Source organism: Carassius gibelio, chromosome A8 (assembly GCF_023724105.1).
Source record: "Carassius gibelio isolate Cgi1373 ecotype wild population from Czech Republic chromosome A8, carGib1.2-hapl.c, whole genome shotgun sequence".
In the NCBI taxonomy this organism is placed as follows: domain Eukaryota; kingdom Metazoa; phylum Chordata; class Actinopteri; order Cypriniformes; family Cyprinidae; genus Carassius; species Carassius gibelio.
Genome location: NC_068378.1, coordinates 5,429,541 through 5,446,350, shown reverse-complemented (window position 1 = coordinate 5,446,350; position 16,810 = coordinate 5,429,541). Strand labels below are relative to the sequence as shown.

Genomic DNA, 16,810 nt, shown 5'->3' with positions numbered 1-16,810 from the left:
CTCATCGGCTCAATCTGAACAGGGCCCTGGAGAACTGAGGGTGTTATACCTGGCAACACTGTCTGTTTTAAAGGAGTCTCGTGAATGGATCAGAGTCATATTTGTTAGTATTATTTTAAGGTACTTTTCTTTTCTTTTTTTTTTGAGCTAAAGATCTTTACAGGGGAGGAAGATGCACTGTTAATGTGTGTATGTATGCAGGTGTGTTACCGTTGTTTGCGGAGGAGTCTCTGTTCTCCCTGCTGGAGCTCAATGCTGGTAGGAGAGGCTCCATGTTCATTATCAGCTGTTTATGACTGAGTGAAGTAAAGCTTTTGCAATGACCAAACTGAGACCTGAAACAGCCATAGAAACAGACACAGAGGCAAAAATGTTAAGACACGAACTTCTGAAGTGAAAGTCAAATCGCTAAAAAAAGTTGACTATGACTATGTAGACATAATATACATTTAAGATGTTTAGACAAATGTACATATTAAGTTCTTGAATTAATTGAATTTTGTTTTGTAAATGTATCATTTTTTTGGCTGGTCTGGCTCCATAATACTGTGGTCATTTTGAACCATGAACAGCCTGAAGTAAGTGAAGTGTGGAGAAGTGAGGAGTATGGAGGCTGACCTGTGAACAACAGGAGGATCTCTCTGAATCTTTGAACTGGCTTCAATGACTTCTTTAGCCACCCGACCACTGGAATCAAACCAGAAACAAATATGTTAAATAATAATACCAGCAAGTTTGACATAAGGTTCATCAGATCCATCAGATAAGCATGCGATCTCACCTGTAGCGAAATCTGCTTCCCTTGAAAATGATACTGCTGCTGGACACAGTCTTGATCTGACTGGACTTTGCACATCTACAGTAAATGAGAGAAAAAGCAGTAAACAAACATTTAGTTATGTAGGCTCAAAATGGGTTGCTTAGACTTCAGTGTCTTGTGTCCCATCAACTACTTTCACGTTGAAACTTTTTACAATTGCATTTTTGAAGGAGTATTGAATTTTTATTATGCTACTGAAAATATGCAGTGTTCTAATTTCTGTTTAATACTCTTTGCTATATTTAAATCCAATTATCAGAATTCAGCAGCTTTTCTCACATAATCAGTAAGCATATACAGCGTGGCCTGACTATTAAAGGCAGTTTGTGATTGACTGACTGATGTGTGTGTGTGTTAATATGAAGCCAGTGTTGTTGTTTGACAGAGGCAGGCCTGCTGTCTGGCTGGCATTTAAGCTCTTAATTAAAGGGCTTTCAACAGTAACGTGACACCAATCACACAGAGTAACTAGACACAGAGAAAGATATTGAGGCACTTATATCAGGATCATTCTCAGCTAACCGTGCCATCTGTGTGCTAGGTTTGTCCCCGTGACCTCATACTGCTAAAATTACCAGAACTTAGTCACATTATTATATACATGTTACTCTGTAAAATGTATATAGAAAAATGCATATTTAAAGCTTTCATTGAAACCTAATTTAAATTTAACTTTAACATATTTAACATACCGTATTTTTCATAATATAAGTCGCACCTAAGTATAAGTCACATCAGTCCAAACATACATCATGATGAGAAAAAAATACATATATAAGTCGCACTGGACTATTAGTCGCATTTATTTAGAACCAAGAACCAAGAGAAAACATTACCGTCTCCAGCCGCGAGAGGGCGCTCTATGTCTTCAGTGTAGACTACAGGAGCACTGAGCAGCATAGAGCGCCCTCTCACGGCTGGAGACGGTAATGTTTTCTCTTGGTTCATTTCTCTTGGTTCATGTCAAATTAATTTTGATAAATAAGTCACACCTGATTATAAGTCGCAGGACCAGCCAAACTATGAAAAGAAAGTGCGACTTATAGTCCAGAAAATGCGGTACATATTTTCTTTTCAACTCTGTTATGTCGACGTTATGTCCACTTTTTTTTTAATTAGTGAAATCATAAAACATTAGAACAAAGGTAAGTTTGAATTACATTCCCTATTCTATTATTTTTACAGTTATATCTGTCACAATCACTCTTTGTTGAACAAGGAGAAACAGGAGAATACTTTGATTAGAATTGAATCCAACAAGCAACATGATACAGACACTGGAACTTTGGATGACAATTAACAGCCAACGCTAGAAACAGGGAAAGTGCGCCCTGGTACAGGACGGAGACACCAGAGGCATCCAGGGCAGATCAGGGATCTCAGGGGGCCATGGCAGGACAGGCAGTCCCAGGAGCCATGGCAGATCAGGCAGTCCAGAGTGCCATGGCAGAACACAGTTCAGGGCACCATGGCGGAGCAGGTAGTTCGGGGCGCCATGTGGGACAGGCAGACTAAAAAGCCATGGCGTAACAGGCCGTTCAGGAGGCCATGGTGGAACCAACAGTTCAAGAGGCCATGGAGGAGCAAGGAACTCAGGAGGAGTCATACAGTTTAGGAGACTATTGCGAAACAGGGACCTTGGGGAGTCATGATGTAGGGAACACAGAAGGCCATGGCTTGATGGCCTCCATGGCCTTGACCTCGCCACTCGGCCCATCCACTGTGGATGGACCCATACTACCCCTCCACCCACAAAAAAATTATTCCTTAGAGAGAATTTCATCTTTTGAGGCCCTCCCTAAGACTAACTCAGGAACAGTGGCCCTCCCTGGCCATGACTTGGGGACTGGAGCTCTTCTTGGCTGGACATGGGAACTAGAGCCCTTTCTGTGCTACAATTGGAGATTGGAGTCTTCTCTGGTCTAAACTCAGGTACTGGAGCCTTCTCTGGTCTCAGGGACAGGAGCCCTCATTGGGCTAAACTCTGGGACTGGAGCCCTCACTGGGCTAAACTCGGGGAAAGGAGCCCTCAATGAGCTAAACTCGGGGGCTGGAGCCGACACTGGAGCGTGCTCTGGGGCTGGAGCCGACACTGGAGCGAACTCTGGGGCTGGAGCAGACACTGGATTGAGCTCTGGGGCTGGAGCCGACACTGGAGCGAGCTCTGGGGCTGGAGCCGACACTGGAGCGTGCTCTGGGGCTGGAGCAGACACTGGATTGAGCTCTGGGGCTGGAGCCGACACTGGAGCGAGCTCTGGGGCTGGAGCAGACACTGGAGCGAACTCTGGGGCTGGAGCAGACACTGGATTGAGCTCTGGGGCTGGAGCCGACACTGGAGCGAACTCTGGGGCTGGAGCCGACACTGGATTGAGCTCTGGGGCTGGAGCCGACACTGGAGCGAACTCTGGGGCTGGAGCCGACACTGGAGCGAACTCTGGGGCTGGAGCCGACACTGGAGTGAGCTCTGGGGCTGGAGCCGACACTGGAGCGAGCTATGAGGCTGGAGCCGACACTGGAGACCACTCCAGAAACAGTCCACAAGAGCCCTACGGTCAAGGGAAGTCTATGTGGAGCAAGTGAGGAATTCCCTGATGTAATCTTCCAGGGGACGGCCATCTTGATACATAAAAAATAACTTCTCCAACTAAATGAAAAAAAAAAACTGGAACTTTGGATGACAATTAACAGCTGACGCTAGAAACAGGGAAACACAGGGCTTAAGTAGACAAAGAAACTAAAGAGGGAACACCTGGAAACAATGAATATGTTGACATGAGGGAAAACACAGCTTGAACCAAATAAACATAATGAGAACATGAACAGGAAACATGACCAAAAAAGGGAAACAGGAACTAAGATGGGGTAAAACAAGTAAACACATGTCCACAACACTGACACTATTATCCTCATTGCTGAATTAGTCCATAAAAATTATAGATATTTATTTATATATTTATTATTTATTTATTTATTGAGGCAGTGATTTATTAAGAAATTCCACATTGTTCACCAGATATATTTGATATTAATAATGTATGCATTTATTTGATCATAAAATCAGTAATATTTTAATATGTTATTACATTTTAAAATTATTGTTATAAATTTGAATATATTTTAAAATGTAATTTATTCATGTGATGGATAAAGTGAATTTTCAGCATCATTACTCCATCACTGCCAAATAAACATTTCTAATTATTATTATTATGATGAAGAAGACAGTTATGAAATTTTTGTGGAAACCGTGATTTTATTTTCAGGATTCTTTATTGAACAAAAAAATTAAAACCACAGCATTTATTTATAATAGCATTCTTTCATAACAAATATTTACTGTCATTGTTGATCAATTAAATGCATGCTTATTTAATGAAATGATTAATTTATTTGTAAAAAAAAAATCAAGCTGACCCCAAACTTTTGACTGGTATTGCATAAAAAGACCAAAACATATGCTTCTTAGAAAGAAACACATCCAGAGTGTGATGAGGAGAGAGAGAGAGAGATAAAGAGAAAAGTAGGACTCCTACTTGTAAAAAGCCTGGTTTTCCACGGCACATTTCCACAGGTGCTTGCAGGATGCTGGTGTGGATGTGTGGAACGTCAGAACCAGTTTCTTCTGCAGTCAGATGAAAAGAAAGAATGAATAATTGAAGTGTGGAACAGCAGAGGTAGATACAATTATCTTAAGTGAACAGGGAGGTAAAAGCAACTGAGGACATAAAAAATTACACAAAGATGGAATCTGAGCACAATGTCATAAATAATGAGAGCTGAACAAAATGCTGACCCAAATCTGTGTGCATGTTAGTGAGAGTGAGTTTGCGGGAAACAGGACGGCTTTACCGGGAACAGAGAGGGGAATATGAGAATAAGGATCAATAACAACACGTCATAATGGCACAGTCAGTCAACCCACTAGAGACACTTTGACTGGAATACACACAATGTACACAATACTTATTAACCTTCATTTACACGATAGATGCAATGGGTTTTAAAAGAACCAACATTAGTGTAATAAATGTTTTGAATTAATCCAAATCTGCTATCAGTTTTATATTTTAGCATTAATACACCATACAGATGGTGTTATACTGGGAATGTAACTAGAGGTTGTTGACAAGACCTTGGGCAGTGACGATCTTCACACACCGTCAGAAAAAAAAGTACAAAATCTGTCAGTGGTGCAGTACCTTTTCAAAACATATATGTATCTTTTAGGTATATGTACTTTTAAAGTACTATTACATTTTTTTGAAGTACTAATAAGCAGCACTCAATGAAGTATAGAAATGCACTTTTTTAAAAGATACCACCCCAGTGACACTTTTGTACTTTTTTTTTTTAAACAGTTACTATATAATAAACATCTCAGGCTCAAGGTGCATTTATTTGATAAAAAATACAGTAATATTTTTATTGAAATATTATTACAATTTAAAATGTTCATTTCTATTGTAATATATTATAAAAAAATAATTTATTTCTGAGATGCAATGCTGAATTTTCAGCATCATTCCTCCAGTCTTCAGTGTGACGTGATCCTGCTGAAATCAGTTTAATATGCTGATTTGCTGCTCAAGAAACATTTATTATTATTTCTTAATATTTTATGGAAACCATTAAAAAAAATGTCAGGATTCTTTGATGAGCAGAATGTAAAAAAACATAATTTAATATATATATATATATATATATATATATATATATATATATATATATAATATGTCGGATTCCTGTTTCTCATTAACACGGTTGAGATTACAGTGGGGTGAATGTGCTAAAACTGCCAACCAGACTCTGACAACCTAAACCCAGCAAATATACATGCTGGATTAAGCATCCAGGACTGAAGCCAATATGAATATGTATGTCTAAGGCCGATGTGACAGAGATATATATGGGGCCTGATAAAGTGCTGTGAAAAACAGAAGTGTAAGGAGAACAAGTTCCATTAACCCCGCGCGTGGTGTAATCTGAGACTGGGATCGATAGATGGAGTAGGCTACTAAACAAACCGTGAATCCAGAAAGAAATCGATACAAACCACTTCCAGGCCGTTTAGCAGCAAACTGCTGAAAATATACTGCTGAACGTTCACAAAGAGATTACAGTCGCGTCTTTAAAGCAAAGCTAAATGTCAGAGTGCTCACCCCATCTATGACAAGAGACAGTCCACTGCTAAACTAACTGGGATTACCAGCTGTGACATCAGATGTAGAAAAAATATTTAGTTCCCACTTCAGTTCCCAGGACATTTACAAACTTTATTAAAATGAAAGAAAGAAAGAAAGAAAAAAAGAAAGATGGAAAGAAAGAAAGCACATTTATTCCGTGGCACTTAAAAAAAATTAATTTGGCACCTAGTTGTGTTTCTTATAGGAGCCAAAGGCCTCTGAAAAGATTTTTTTGTCCTTTCCTGTAAATCAGTTGATTTCTTTGCTAATGTTGATCTACAGATGCGAAAAATAGTAATAGCACAAATTTCCTCATTATGCTTCAAAATTTGAGGAATAATTCATGTGAGGAGCGCAAACGTTGCTGGTTATGTAAGAAGTCTCTAAGCTCTGTTCAGTTGCCTGACTCTTAAGTATATGAATAATAATTGAGAAATCATTCTGAGTAGCAGAACAGGTCAGCCGTTGCTCATCGTCTCAGGATAGTGAAAGGTGTACACTCCGACACTTCTGGACAGTATAGTGTGTATCACAGACAGGCGTGTGCACGTGTGTGTGAAACAAAGTCACATGTCCAGTATAAGTAAAGGCACACACATCCTTTTCCAGTGTGTGTGAACATGCAGAGAGGCACAGTCTTCAGTGAGAACAGCACACACTGATTCTCCCTGTTCACATACAAAATCAACCCACTGTCAATCAACTTTCAGGCTTGCATGGGTCGTGACCCAGACAGGCGATGACATTGTATAGAATTAACCAATCACACACACACACACACACACACACACAGTTCTAGACATCCAACAACACTTTAGTTTCATACCCCACATATAATATGCACAAGCAACTTAAGAAATATTGAATAGTTTTTAAACCAGTAGTTCTCAACTTTTGTGATTCTAGTCATATGTATATGAAATTAAGTATAAACATATTTTAAAGATATTTTTATTTTTAGTGCTTGGCATAATTTGAAAAATGCACATTCATTATAAAAATAACAGTTTTAAGTTCTAAAAATCACACTTTTAGGCCCTTTTATATATTTTTAATTTGCTATACTGACAAACTAATTCCAAGAGATTTATTCTGAATTGTGGACAATTTCATTGCTTAAAATGACTGTGCTTTCATTTAAGATCATTTAAAATTATTCCATATTATTTCAACAGTATTTAATAAAATGATTTATTAATGAATTTTATTTAATGGATTATTTATGAAATGCTCGTGAATACTATATGTTGGGCACTACAACTAAAGTCGGATTAAAATCAGGACAGAAATGTGTACTGTAGGCTGTGTAATCATAATTCATGAGTTAATCAATGGCCATGATGTATATGTTTACTCACCAGCAATGGAAAAGTGCACACAGAGAAAAGAAGACAGAAGCACATGTGAAACTAGATTTAAAGCATGACAAACAAACAGAATGACAGGCACAGGATGCTGAACAAAGGCCCCTTCACACCAAGAACCATAACGATAACTATATTGGTGCCCACATCAATGGACGTTCTGTCTATTATAAGCACATAGTGCAGTTTTGTCATCCGTGTCATGCTTGAGCTTTCAAAGTCCGCTGGATTCTGATTGGCTGTCAGTGTTTTTATAGTTCACCAGCGGGAAAGTTACTACAATGACATCGTTCCTCTATGACCTGATCTCTGTACTCATAGATTTAGAGCAATAAGTACAACTTTATGTTTATAGTTATCATTCTAATTATCATCCTTGGTGTGGACAGGCCTTAAATCTGTACTGGCAAAACAAAGCCACTTTGATATCTGCATGAAAACAGTGAAGTATAAGGGGCAGGTTAGTAGTAGGGTGACCATATGCCCTGTTTTGTCCCGGACATGTCTCTGCCAGGATTCCTAAATTGCCTAAAATGTCCAGGTTTTTGATTTGTTTTCCTATTGTTTCATACTTGAATATTTTGAACAATAGTGTGCATGCACTGTACATAATCGACCAATCATGGCATACGGAAAGGCAGGATCCACACAGAACGGTCAAACAATGCAAATAAACTTGCACATAATGTAGAGGACTGTCAATAGGAAAACAGAAACAAAACCTGGACATTTTAGGCAATTTAGAAATCCTGTCTTATACACATGTGGGCAAAAAGAGGACACAGGGTCACCCTATTTCTTTATTCTTTATGAATCATTTAAATTAATTTGCAGCTATTTATTATAGTAAAATGAAGAATAGGGAGAAGGGAGTGTTAATACAGGGCAATGACAATAAATTTACCAAGGCTATCAAATGAATGTAAGAAAACATAAAATTGTGTTTATAACATCCTCATGTTGCAATGTACAGCATAATGAAAATATAAATGGTTTTAAGTCATGTAGGGTAAATGTATTATGAATCATATGACTAAAATGAATGACAGTTTAAAAGGATAATGTCTCTTACCTCTCTTTGCACTCCAATCACATAAAACGTTTTCCCTTCAAACTTAAACTTGCTGACATCTGCCCTGCAAGAGTGAGGCATACAAACTAAATGTTACAAGTGAGGCGGTCAATGCAAAAGCTTCATGTCAACAGTCATTCTAATGCTATGAGAGGGAAACTCTTCAAAAGCATTTATCTGCTTGTTGACTGTGGGCTGGTGTTAACAGCCATACAAAACCTATGTCATAGATCATGAGCACCCACAGTCTGCTCTCCAACCAGCCTTACATAATATGTGTGTTCAACTTGAAGCAGCGCTGTGAAGACCGATCGATATGTATGACATCAAAGTACAGCGAGAGCCGGAGCTTGCATTATCTTGCACTTCCCAATTCCAGTCCTCACCCCCCTGCTCTTCATTTTTCTATGTGTCTCTTTGCTATCACACCTGATTCATAAAATCAACTCGTTAGAAGTAAGCATGCATGAGTTGTGTTCCCATTAATCGCTCCCTACTCCCTGAGCAGGGGAAATCTGTTGAAGTTTACTTCACTTGGAAGATTAATTCACAGATTTGCGCTGCCCAACATCTTCACACACGGACAAGTGTGACATCATATACCTCTCTAAATAAATTCAATTTAAATTCACATCTCGTACACTTCAGTGCACTTTGAAATGAACATATACGTTCACTTCGAACTGGAATCATGGCAGAATATCCTGTGATGTCCACTTCGCAGGGCACTTACTGTACATTCGAATAGAACAAACGTCTGAAGCCATAAGAGAAACATACAAAAGGTGCTGTATCCCGGCCATTGCTATGGTTATTAATGCTATTTCAGGAGTGATTCCAGCGAATAAAATGCCAATTAGAGCTGAAGATCTTTGCCCGAACCCGATGGGACCCGACAGGTTCGGTCGGGTTCATGCTTAATTTATATCATTTTACGCGGGCTCGGGTCGGGCTCGGGCTTGCGCTCCGGTCATGTCCGTTCATTCTTTATTCCAACTTCCAACTGGTCTAGTCTACGTTAGTTATAAATAAATTATGTTAAAACATCTATAAATGACTTGTTCTTGACCAAAGGCAAAAGAGCTGTGTGTGTGCGCACATTTGAATAATGTTGGGCTGTAAACAGGTTCGGGCTTTTAAAAAGTTGTCAATCAAAATGTACTTGTCGGGCTCGGGTCCTGTCGGGCCTAACTTTTAAGGCCCGATTAAAGCTCTAATGCCAATTTCATTACCCAAACTTTGCAGCGTGTATGTGCCCAAAAAACTAAAGTTTAATAAAAATTCTAAATGGATTATGGCCTAGAAAATGCGCAAAGCGTGCTCCCTGTATTATCACTAAAAAGCATCGCTCATCTTATTTCATCATGATCTCCCAAAGTTCTGTTATAATCAGTGAGGCTCATTAAACTGCACAGTGAATCTCTTATTTACATCGCTTCTGCACTTAGTTAGTTATTAGATGATTCACAAGCACCAAAACTGCACTTAATAAATTAATAACACTTTTAGCTGTGAGTGTATTCTGACAAACTGAAATGTTTCTGATTGGTCATTGCAATCAAGAAATTGACAGATATGTCTGTGATTGGCTACATTGCTTAACATTGCAAAAACACATTGTAAATAGTCACTTCTGAAGCGGTCCAAAGGCAAACGCAAATACGCACTGGATAATTCACCAGATCTTATTTTCCTTTATTTTGAGGGTATTTAGCATGCTCTACTACCCCTGTAGAAATGGAATTGTAGAATTGGCTAACTCGTACATAGAGAGAAGAGCAGTGGGGAGAGAACACATCCTTGGGGGGCACCAGTGCTGATGGTGATAGTTCTGGATGTGAGTTTGCCCAGCCTCACTAGCTGCCACCTGTCTTGTCAGGAAGCTGGTGATCCATTGACAGATGGAGGTGGGCACGGACAGCTGAGTTTGTTTGTCTGAGAGAAGGTCAGGTATGATGGTATTAAAGGCCAAACTGAAGTCCACATATAGGATCCTTGCATAATTCAGGTCTGTCGAGGTGTTGCAGGATGTAATGCAATCCCATACTGACTGCATCATCCACCTGTTTGCTCTGTAGGAAAACTGGAGAGGATCCAGCAAGGTTCCAGTGATGTCCTTCAGTCTCTCAAATGACTTCATGACCACAGATGTGAGAGCGACAGGTCTGTAGTCATTAACTCCAGTGATTTTGGGCTTAATTTTATCGTTTACCACCCATTGTGGCCTTAAAGGCACAATATGTACGTTTTTTTGTATTAATTTATCCAAAAAACCCTAGAACAGTGTTGGGTCTGGACCAATCAGACACACATTTTTTTTATTTTTTTTATTTAACAAATACTCTGTAACATCCCTCATTTAACAAACAAACTATGTGGGTCTATGGACCCTTCTCCCAAAATGCATCTAACAACTCAAAACAGGCCCTGGTTTCATAGCAACCAATGCAGATATCAGTGGTTTTATTGCCCAAAGGAATGCGGGCAGAGCACAACCCACAATTCATTTACCCTTAGGAAAGACACACAATGCCTATAAAAATTGACTCTTCCCTAATTAGTTCATAGGAAAACCTTACTTCGAATGAACACACATTACCTAAGGTCATTGTGTATATTTTATAGTGTATAGTTTATATTTTGTATTGCTTTATGTATGCTTATGATAGAACCACTCATTCATGTAACCTATACCATGTTTGGTCTTCTGATGATCTAATTAGCCTTTCGCTGAGCCCCGGCCCCCTTAGTTACTGTTGCTACCTCCGACAAACAAATGGTCAAACACGACCAGCGCGACATATTGCCATGTCGGGAAGAGGTATACCAGTGCGTGTCAGTGACCTTTTTTGGAGCAATACCTCCGCGATAACCTCCAGATCGAGGCTGTAACAGATATGCAGGTCAGCGATTCATGGGTTAAATTCTGTTTTATAAATTCAGACTGTTGGTACTAAATGCCAGCCTGGCTGGACTTAAATTACTTTACGATACCCATGCGAGCTTCAAAGAAGAAACGAAAACCCCCAACCCAAATTCCTCCAACACACTGGAGACAAAGGAAACCTTTTTGTATAAGTTCCTTACTTTCATTTTATTATTAATATGTATTTTAATTATGTTTTTGGATTGCATAAAATGGTTAATCCTTGTTATGTGAAGAGTATAAGTTGCAAGCTCATACTTTAGGAAATGTCTCTCCTCACTTTAACCTTCTCAAAGAAAGCCATGTTTCTGCAACCCCCACTTTTGCAGGTTGTAAAAGTTACGACCACACAGGACAGGAGAGAAGCCAAGTCACTGGCTTCTTTTGAACAATGCATTCTATGGAATGTATTCATTAACTTTCTGTTTTCATGTTTTATAAATGTATTACGTATTCCCTTTTGGTACATTTAGATGTTTCCCAACATCTGCAGTGTTATCATGTGTTAAACAAATCTTTAAATGTGTAATTCGATCTAAAAATTAGATCTTTGGTCATATATATATTAAGTCTAGTCTTGTTCTAATCGTCATGCTTTGACAGACCCACTTATCTAAAGTAAAGTAATGAAAAATGTATTATTCTGGAATTACGAACGTGCTAGAATATCCCTGATGAAATCGGACAAGTCCTAAATCATTAGGGTGGGTTGTTCCCAGAGACAAAGGAACTTTCCCGCCGCTTCAGATCGCGGATGTTCATTGGGTGGTTCACGCGAAAAGAGGCGTGAACATCTCAAGCTATAAGAGTCGACCGAACAAGGTCCACCCCTTTTCTTGCTCTTCTTCCTCTTCCCCGTTCTCGGATACGCTGCTCTCCAACGTTGTTTCCGCGCGGCCATAGGCCGCGCTCACAGCGCAAACCCCCTCAGCACAGGGGCTGAGAGAAAAAGCCATTTTAATGGCTCCTTTAGAAGCTTTCGTTTCGTTCTTTTCTTTTCTTTACTAAGTTTATTCAACTATTCGCCTCTCCACGCAAGGAAGACGAATTCTGGAACAATGTTTGTTGAACCTTTCAAATACCGCGCGAGGACAGAACAAAGGACCACGTGCTCCACGCTCACGCCAAGCGCAGCGTGCATGCGCGTCACATGGCCTCCGTTTCATGGCACATGGCTGTTTCAACGGGAACAGCGCGTAAAGCTCACAAGCTCGACGCCGATCTCACGCCACTCACATGGGACACCTTTTGCAAGTATCACTTTCTCTATGGAGATTTAAATGCTGCTTTAAAGTGTTGTTATGATCTGATTTGTTGTTGGCTTCTAAAAGTTACTGACTATGATTTTCATACCTGAGCTCCTTATGTGATCCCATTCTACTTCTCTCTCTCTCTCTCTCTCTCTCTCTCTTTTATTTGGATTCCGTTATGTCTTGTAAATGTTTATTGTCTGTATTTTCGTACGCATATTTACTCTGTGTGATTTGTAGTTTGATGTATTACTAGTTGAATTATTAAAAACCCATATATAAAATGATTGGCTTGGACTCCACCCCACTCACATTACGAGTCACTGAAATGTTTTGGTCTTTAGCTACAAGCTTTAAATTTAGAAACTAAATTTATCATAATGATAGGATAATGTTTTCATGGCCAGAGAATATTTTTCCTTGAATTATAAAAAGTGATATCTCTATTGAAAACTGATAGGTCAATTTGGCTTGCTGGACAATCCACTGTTTGATTTGCAGTAATTTACAGTAAGAGACATCACAACAACTGATATAAAGAATGGAATATTGACATATTAATGAGTAAATTACAGTGCCCTGTGATTAGTATTGGTATTGGCAATTGAGCTATTTTTCATAATCAATCAAATTAAATGTAACTGTCATCTGAGATATATATTAATCAAATTCTTGATTAATTATTCAAATTCCCTATATATCATTTGAGTTAATTACTATGTAAAACTCATTGTTGTTACAAGGCAGAAGGGGTTGCAGTATGCAGTGGAGGGATACATTCAAAATATAAAAATACGCAATGAAGGGGACACGACTACTATCGAGGCTAATGCTTACCGGTCTCAAGCGAAATCTGAGAAACCCCATGACCTGAAACGTTACCTCAAATGCAACCAGCACCGCCTTGTGGACCAATCATGCTGGTCACTCTCTTTCATATGTTATGGTCTATTATTATCTATTGCGAGTAGCGATTTTGTTCAAATACAAGGGTATGTTAGCTAGCTAAACCTACATGTGTGTCAAAGCCATTCAAAGCTAGCTAACTAACATTTCTCTGTTGTTTTGAGAATCAGGATCAAAATGTTTTATTTCCATTGTTGATGAACAGAATTCACAAATAGAAAATTGCTTTTGCTTAAAAGGTGCATAATAGATAAAATAATAATATGAAATACATAAAATAAAATATAAGGCATCCAGATATCCATTTTTTTAGCGAAAGGCTAATTGAGAGTGTATATTATATGTTTATACCTATGCAACATATAAGTGTTCTAAGAACCTTTAGTAGTTTGTGCATCAACACCTAACCAAATTACCATGTTTGTCCATTTTTATGCGTCACCTGCCAATGACATCATAAACCCTCGATTTTTTCGGTTTTGTTTCATAGAAAACATGGAAACACCAAAGAAGCTTGTAATATGCACGACCAGAAGGAGCAGGAGCGACCAACTGTGGCATAATAAAAGCTCCGCTGCTTTCGAGCCGTGTGTCACGCTCGTTCAGCGGCATCGTTGTGCTTCGACAGCTTTCAGCCTCACCCTGCTTCATTCTACCACGTTAATAAATCATTAGCTCATCCATGAACATGATTTCTGCCCGAGTCCCATTGGATTGCATCGGCTGTAGGATGAAGATGACAACTCCCATGATTCCACACCATCATCAAACTACGCCTTTGTTTCTATGTTTATTTCGAAAACGTGCCCTCCAGTGGAGAAAATTACATATTGTGCCTTTAAGAACAGGGTTTAATTGGAGACTTTTTCCAAGAATAACAACAATACCAAATTACTGCATACAAAATCCAGTAATTTCAATAAGAATCCACACAACATAGAATTTTTCATAAGGTCGAAAGATTACCCAATGTAGATTTCGCAGCAGGTTCAACGTGGTCATGGTCATCATTTTGACCAACAGAAGCTGGTTGGTTTGAAAGGGACTTCTGTCTGAGCTGTGCTTCATACTTTGCTACACTTTTGAGAATAGACAATGAGCTTTTTTGTCTGTGAAATTTCTCTGAAATATTGTTAATGTGACCGCACTTGTACACTAAACCACACTGAGTAGGGTGAGGTAATGATGGAAAGTGAATCTGAGGAAGAGTGAAGATATTTCAAAGGGATAAAAAAGTTACCATTTTAAAAGGTGGATCCGCTTATTTCCCTGGAAAACCACAAACCCTCTTGCAGTGAATCCCAGGAAAGCTGTGGATCCTGTGAAATCCTGAAATGAATTAGACTAGATCAGATTCAGATTCATGATGTTTCAGTCACAGCAGTTTTTGCATTCAAATACGTAGAGTAGCTTTTTTCAGGTAAATTTGCTAGTTGGACGTCTTTGATCATTGAGTAGTGTTTTTTTTTTTTTTTAAACATCTCACACATGAGTGCTGCATATTTCATATGCATGTCAAGTAAAATAAGTTCAACTGCTTTAACAGATACATGGATGTTGTAGTTTTTGAGGCGAGTCATTACCTTGCAGGGATGTGGGTCGACTCCATATGTGTCCAGTGTGTGAGCCCTCTGAAGAAGACTTAACTCGGCAAGAGCAGGACACTGACCCCTACAGAAACAAACAACACAATCTTACATTAAACTCTACAACTACATCAAATCTTTAATACTATATACAGTATCTAAATTATGAAGGTTGCACATACATTACTGTTCAAAAGTAAAAACAGTAGTTATTTTATTCAGCAAAGATGTATTAAACTGATCAGAAGCACAGTTGTTTTGAACAATGTTAATAATAAGAAATACGATTTCTGAATGATCATGTGACACTGAAAACTGGACTAATGATGCTAAAAATTTTGGCTTACTGTATTTTTAATCAAACTAATGCAGCCTCGATGAGACTTCTTTTGGAAACATTAAATATCTTACCAATCCCAAACGTTTGAATGGGAGTGTACAATTAAATGTAGTTCTACAGTGGGCATGTGGCTTAAATTTGGTGTTTTTTTTTCCGTCTCACCTCAGCTCATTCCGGTGGATCTCCATGATCTTGTTCTCTAGTTTAAGGGACTGTTTGGGGAAGAGCTTGAAGTCACTTATGTAGTCTGCTGGATGTTCCTCAGGATCGTAGTCCCCAAGCTCAGCTAAAAAAAGGTAAACAGCCTTAAAACTCATCAATCGACTATATGAAAATCTGATAAGCCCATGTATCTGCAACAAAAGACTTCAATCTGTTCCTGATCTAAATGAGGTCCATATGTATCAGAAACTCTCTTTGCTGTTCATTTTATGAGCAGGGAAATGTGGAAAGAGGTTTGAAATATGGCTGTTCATTAGTTAAAAAGCTTCCAGAAGAAAATGTGTCAGGAACACTGTGTTACTGGCGCCGGAAGGGTCTGATTTCACATAGTACTCGAGCTTCGGTTACATAACTAAATGCAATGGAAATGTGATTGGATGTAAAAGCTGTCTGTAGATGAGATTGTATTCTTACCCTGTACTATACAAGCTCCAAGATATGCAGCATCAGCGAACGGACATAACAGCCTACCGTGGTACAGGTCTCTCTTCAGCTGCAGGTACAGAAGATACCTGACAATAGGAACAACAGTAGAGGGGGCGTTTCCAAAGAGTGTGACATGAAACATTCACCACAGATTCTCTCCCCCTGGTTACATTCACAGTACAAGTCAAATTGCAGTTGCTTTGTTAAATCCAACATGACCCTTTAAATATGGCCCATCTCAGAGACTGGTCTGAATAAGCTTTTATTATTATTTTAATAATTTATTTAATTTTAATGCAGTCATTTAGCAGACACTTTTATCCAAAGCGACTAACAAATAAGGACAATGATATATACGTGCTATAACAAGTCTCAGTTAGCTTAACACAGTACACGTATCAAGTTTTTTATTTTTTTTAATTATAAATAAAGAGAAAACAGATAGAATAGAAAAAGAATAAGCATTATCATTTTAACTCTTACTTTTTATTTTTACTGCTCAATGCAGGTGTCATAACATTTGAGATCTAACTTTCATCAATCTATGTTTAAAATTATATACACACACACACACACTCACACACACACACAAAAACACAAACACACACACACACATACAGTATCTATAAAGTACGATTCATAATTTGATGATTATTTCACTGCAAAAACTGGTAACCTGTGACTGCTACTTTAAAGAGATATTTCTAAATATAAT

General features: G+C 38.6%; 1 protein-coding gene across 1 annotated transcript in view; it reads right to left on the bottom strand.

Moving 5' to 3' along the window:
• Positions 1-16,810, bottom strand: part of frmd3 (FERM domain containing 3) — a 43,574-nt gene that overhangs the window by 8,982 nt on the left and 17,782 nt on the right. The window contains exons 5-13 of the mRNA XM_052603602.1: positions 16,084-16,181; positions 15,610-15,733; positions 15,105-15,192; positions 14,762-14,850; positions 8,440-8,503; positions 4,354-4,442; positions 782-856; positions 619-687; positions 211-335 (exon numbers count right to left, since the gene is read on the bottom strand). Of these exons, the coding sequence (XP_052459562.1) occupies positions 211-335; positions 619-687; positions 782-856; positions 4,354-4,442; positions 8,440-8,503; positions 14,762-14,850; positions 15,105-15,192; positions 15,610-15,733; positions 16,084-16,181 (821 nt within the window). The remainder of the gene's footprint in view (positions 1-210; positions 336-618; positions 688-781; positions 857-4,353; positions 4,443-8,439; positions 8,504-14,761; positions 14,851-15,104; positions 15,193-15,609; positions 15,734-16,083; positions 16,182-16,810) is intronic.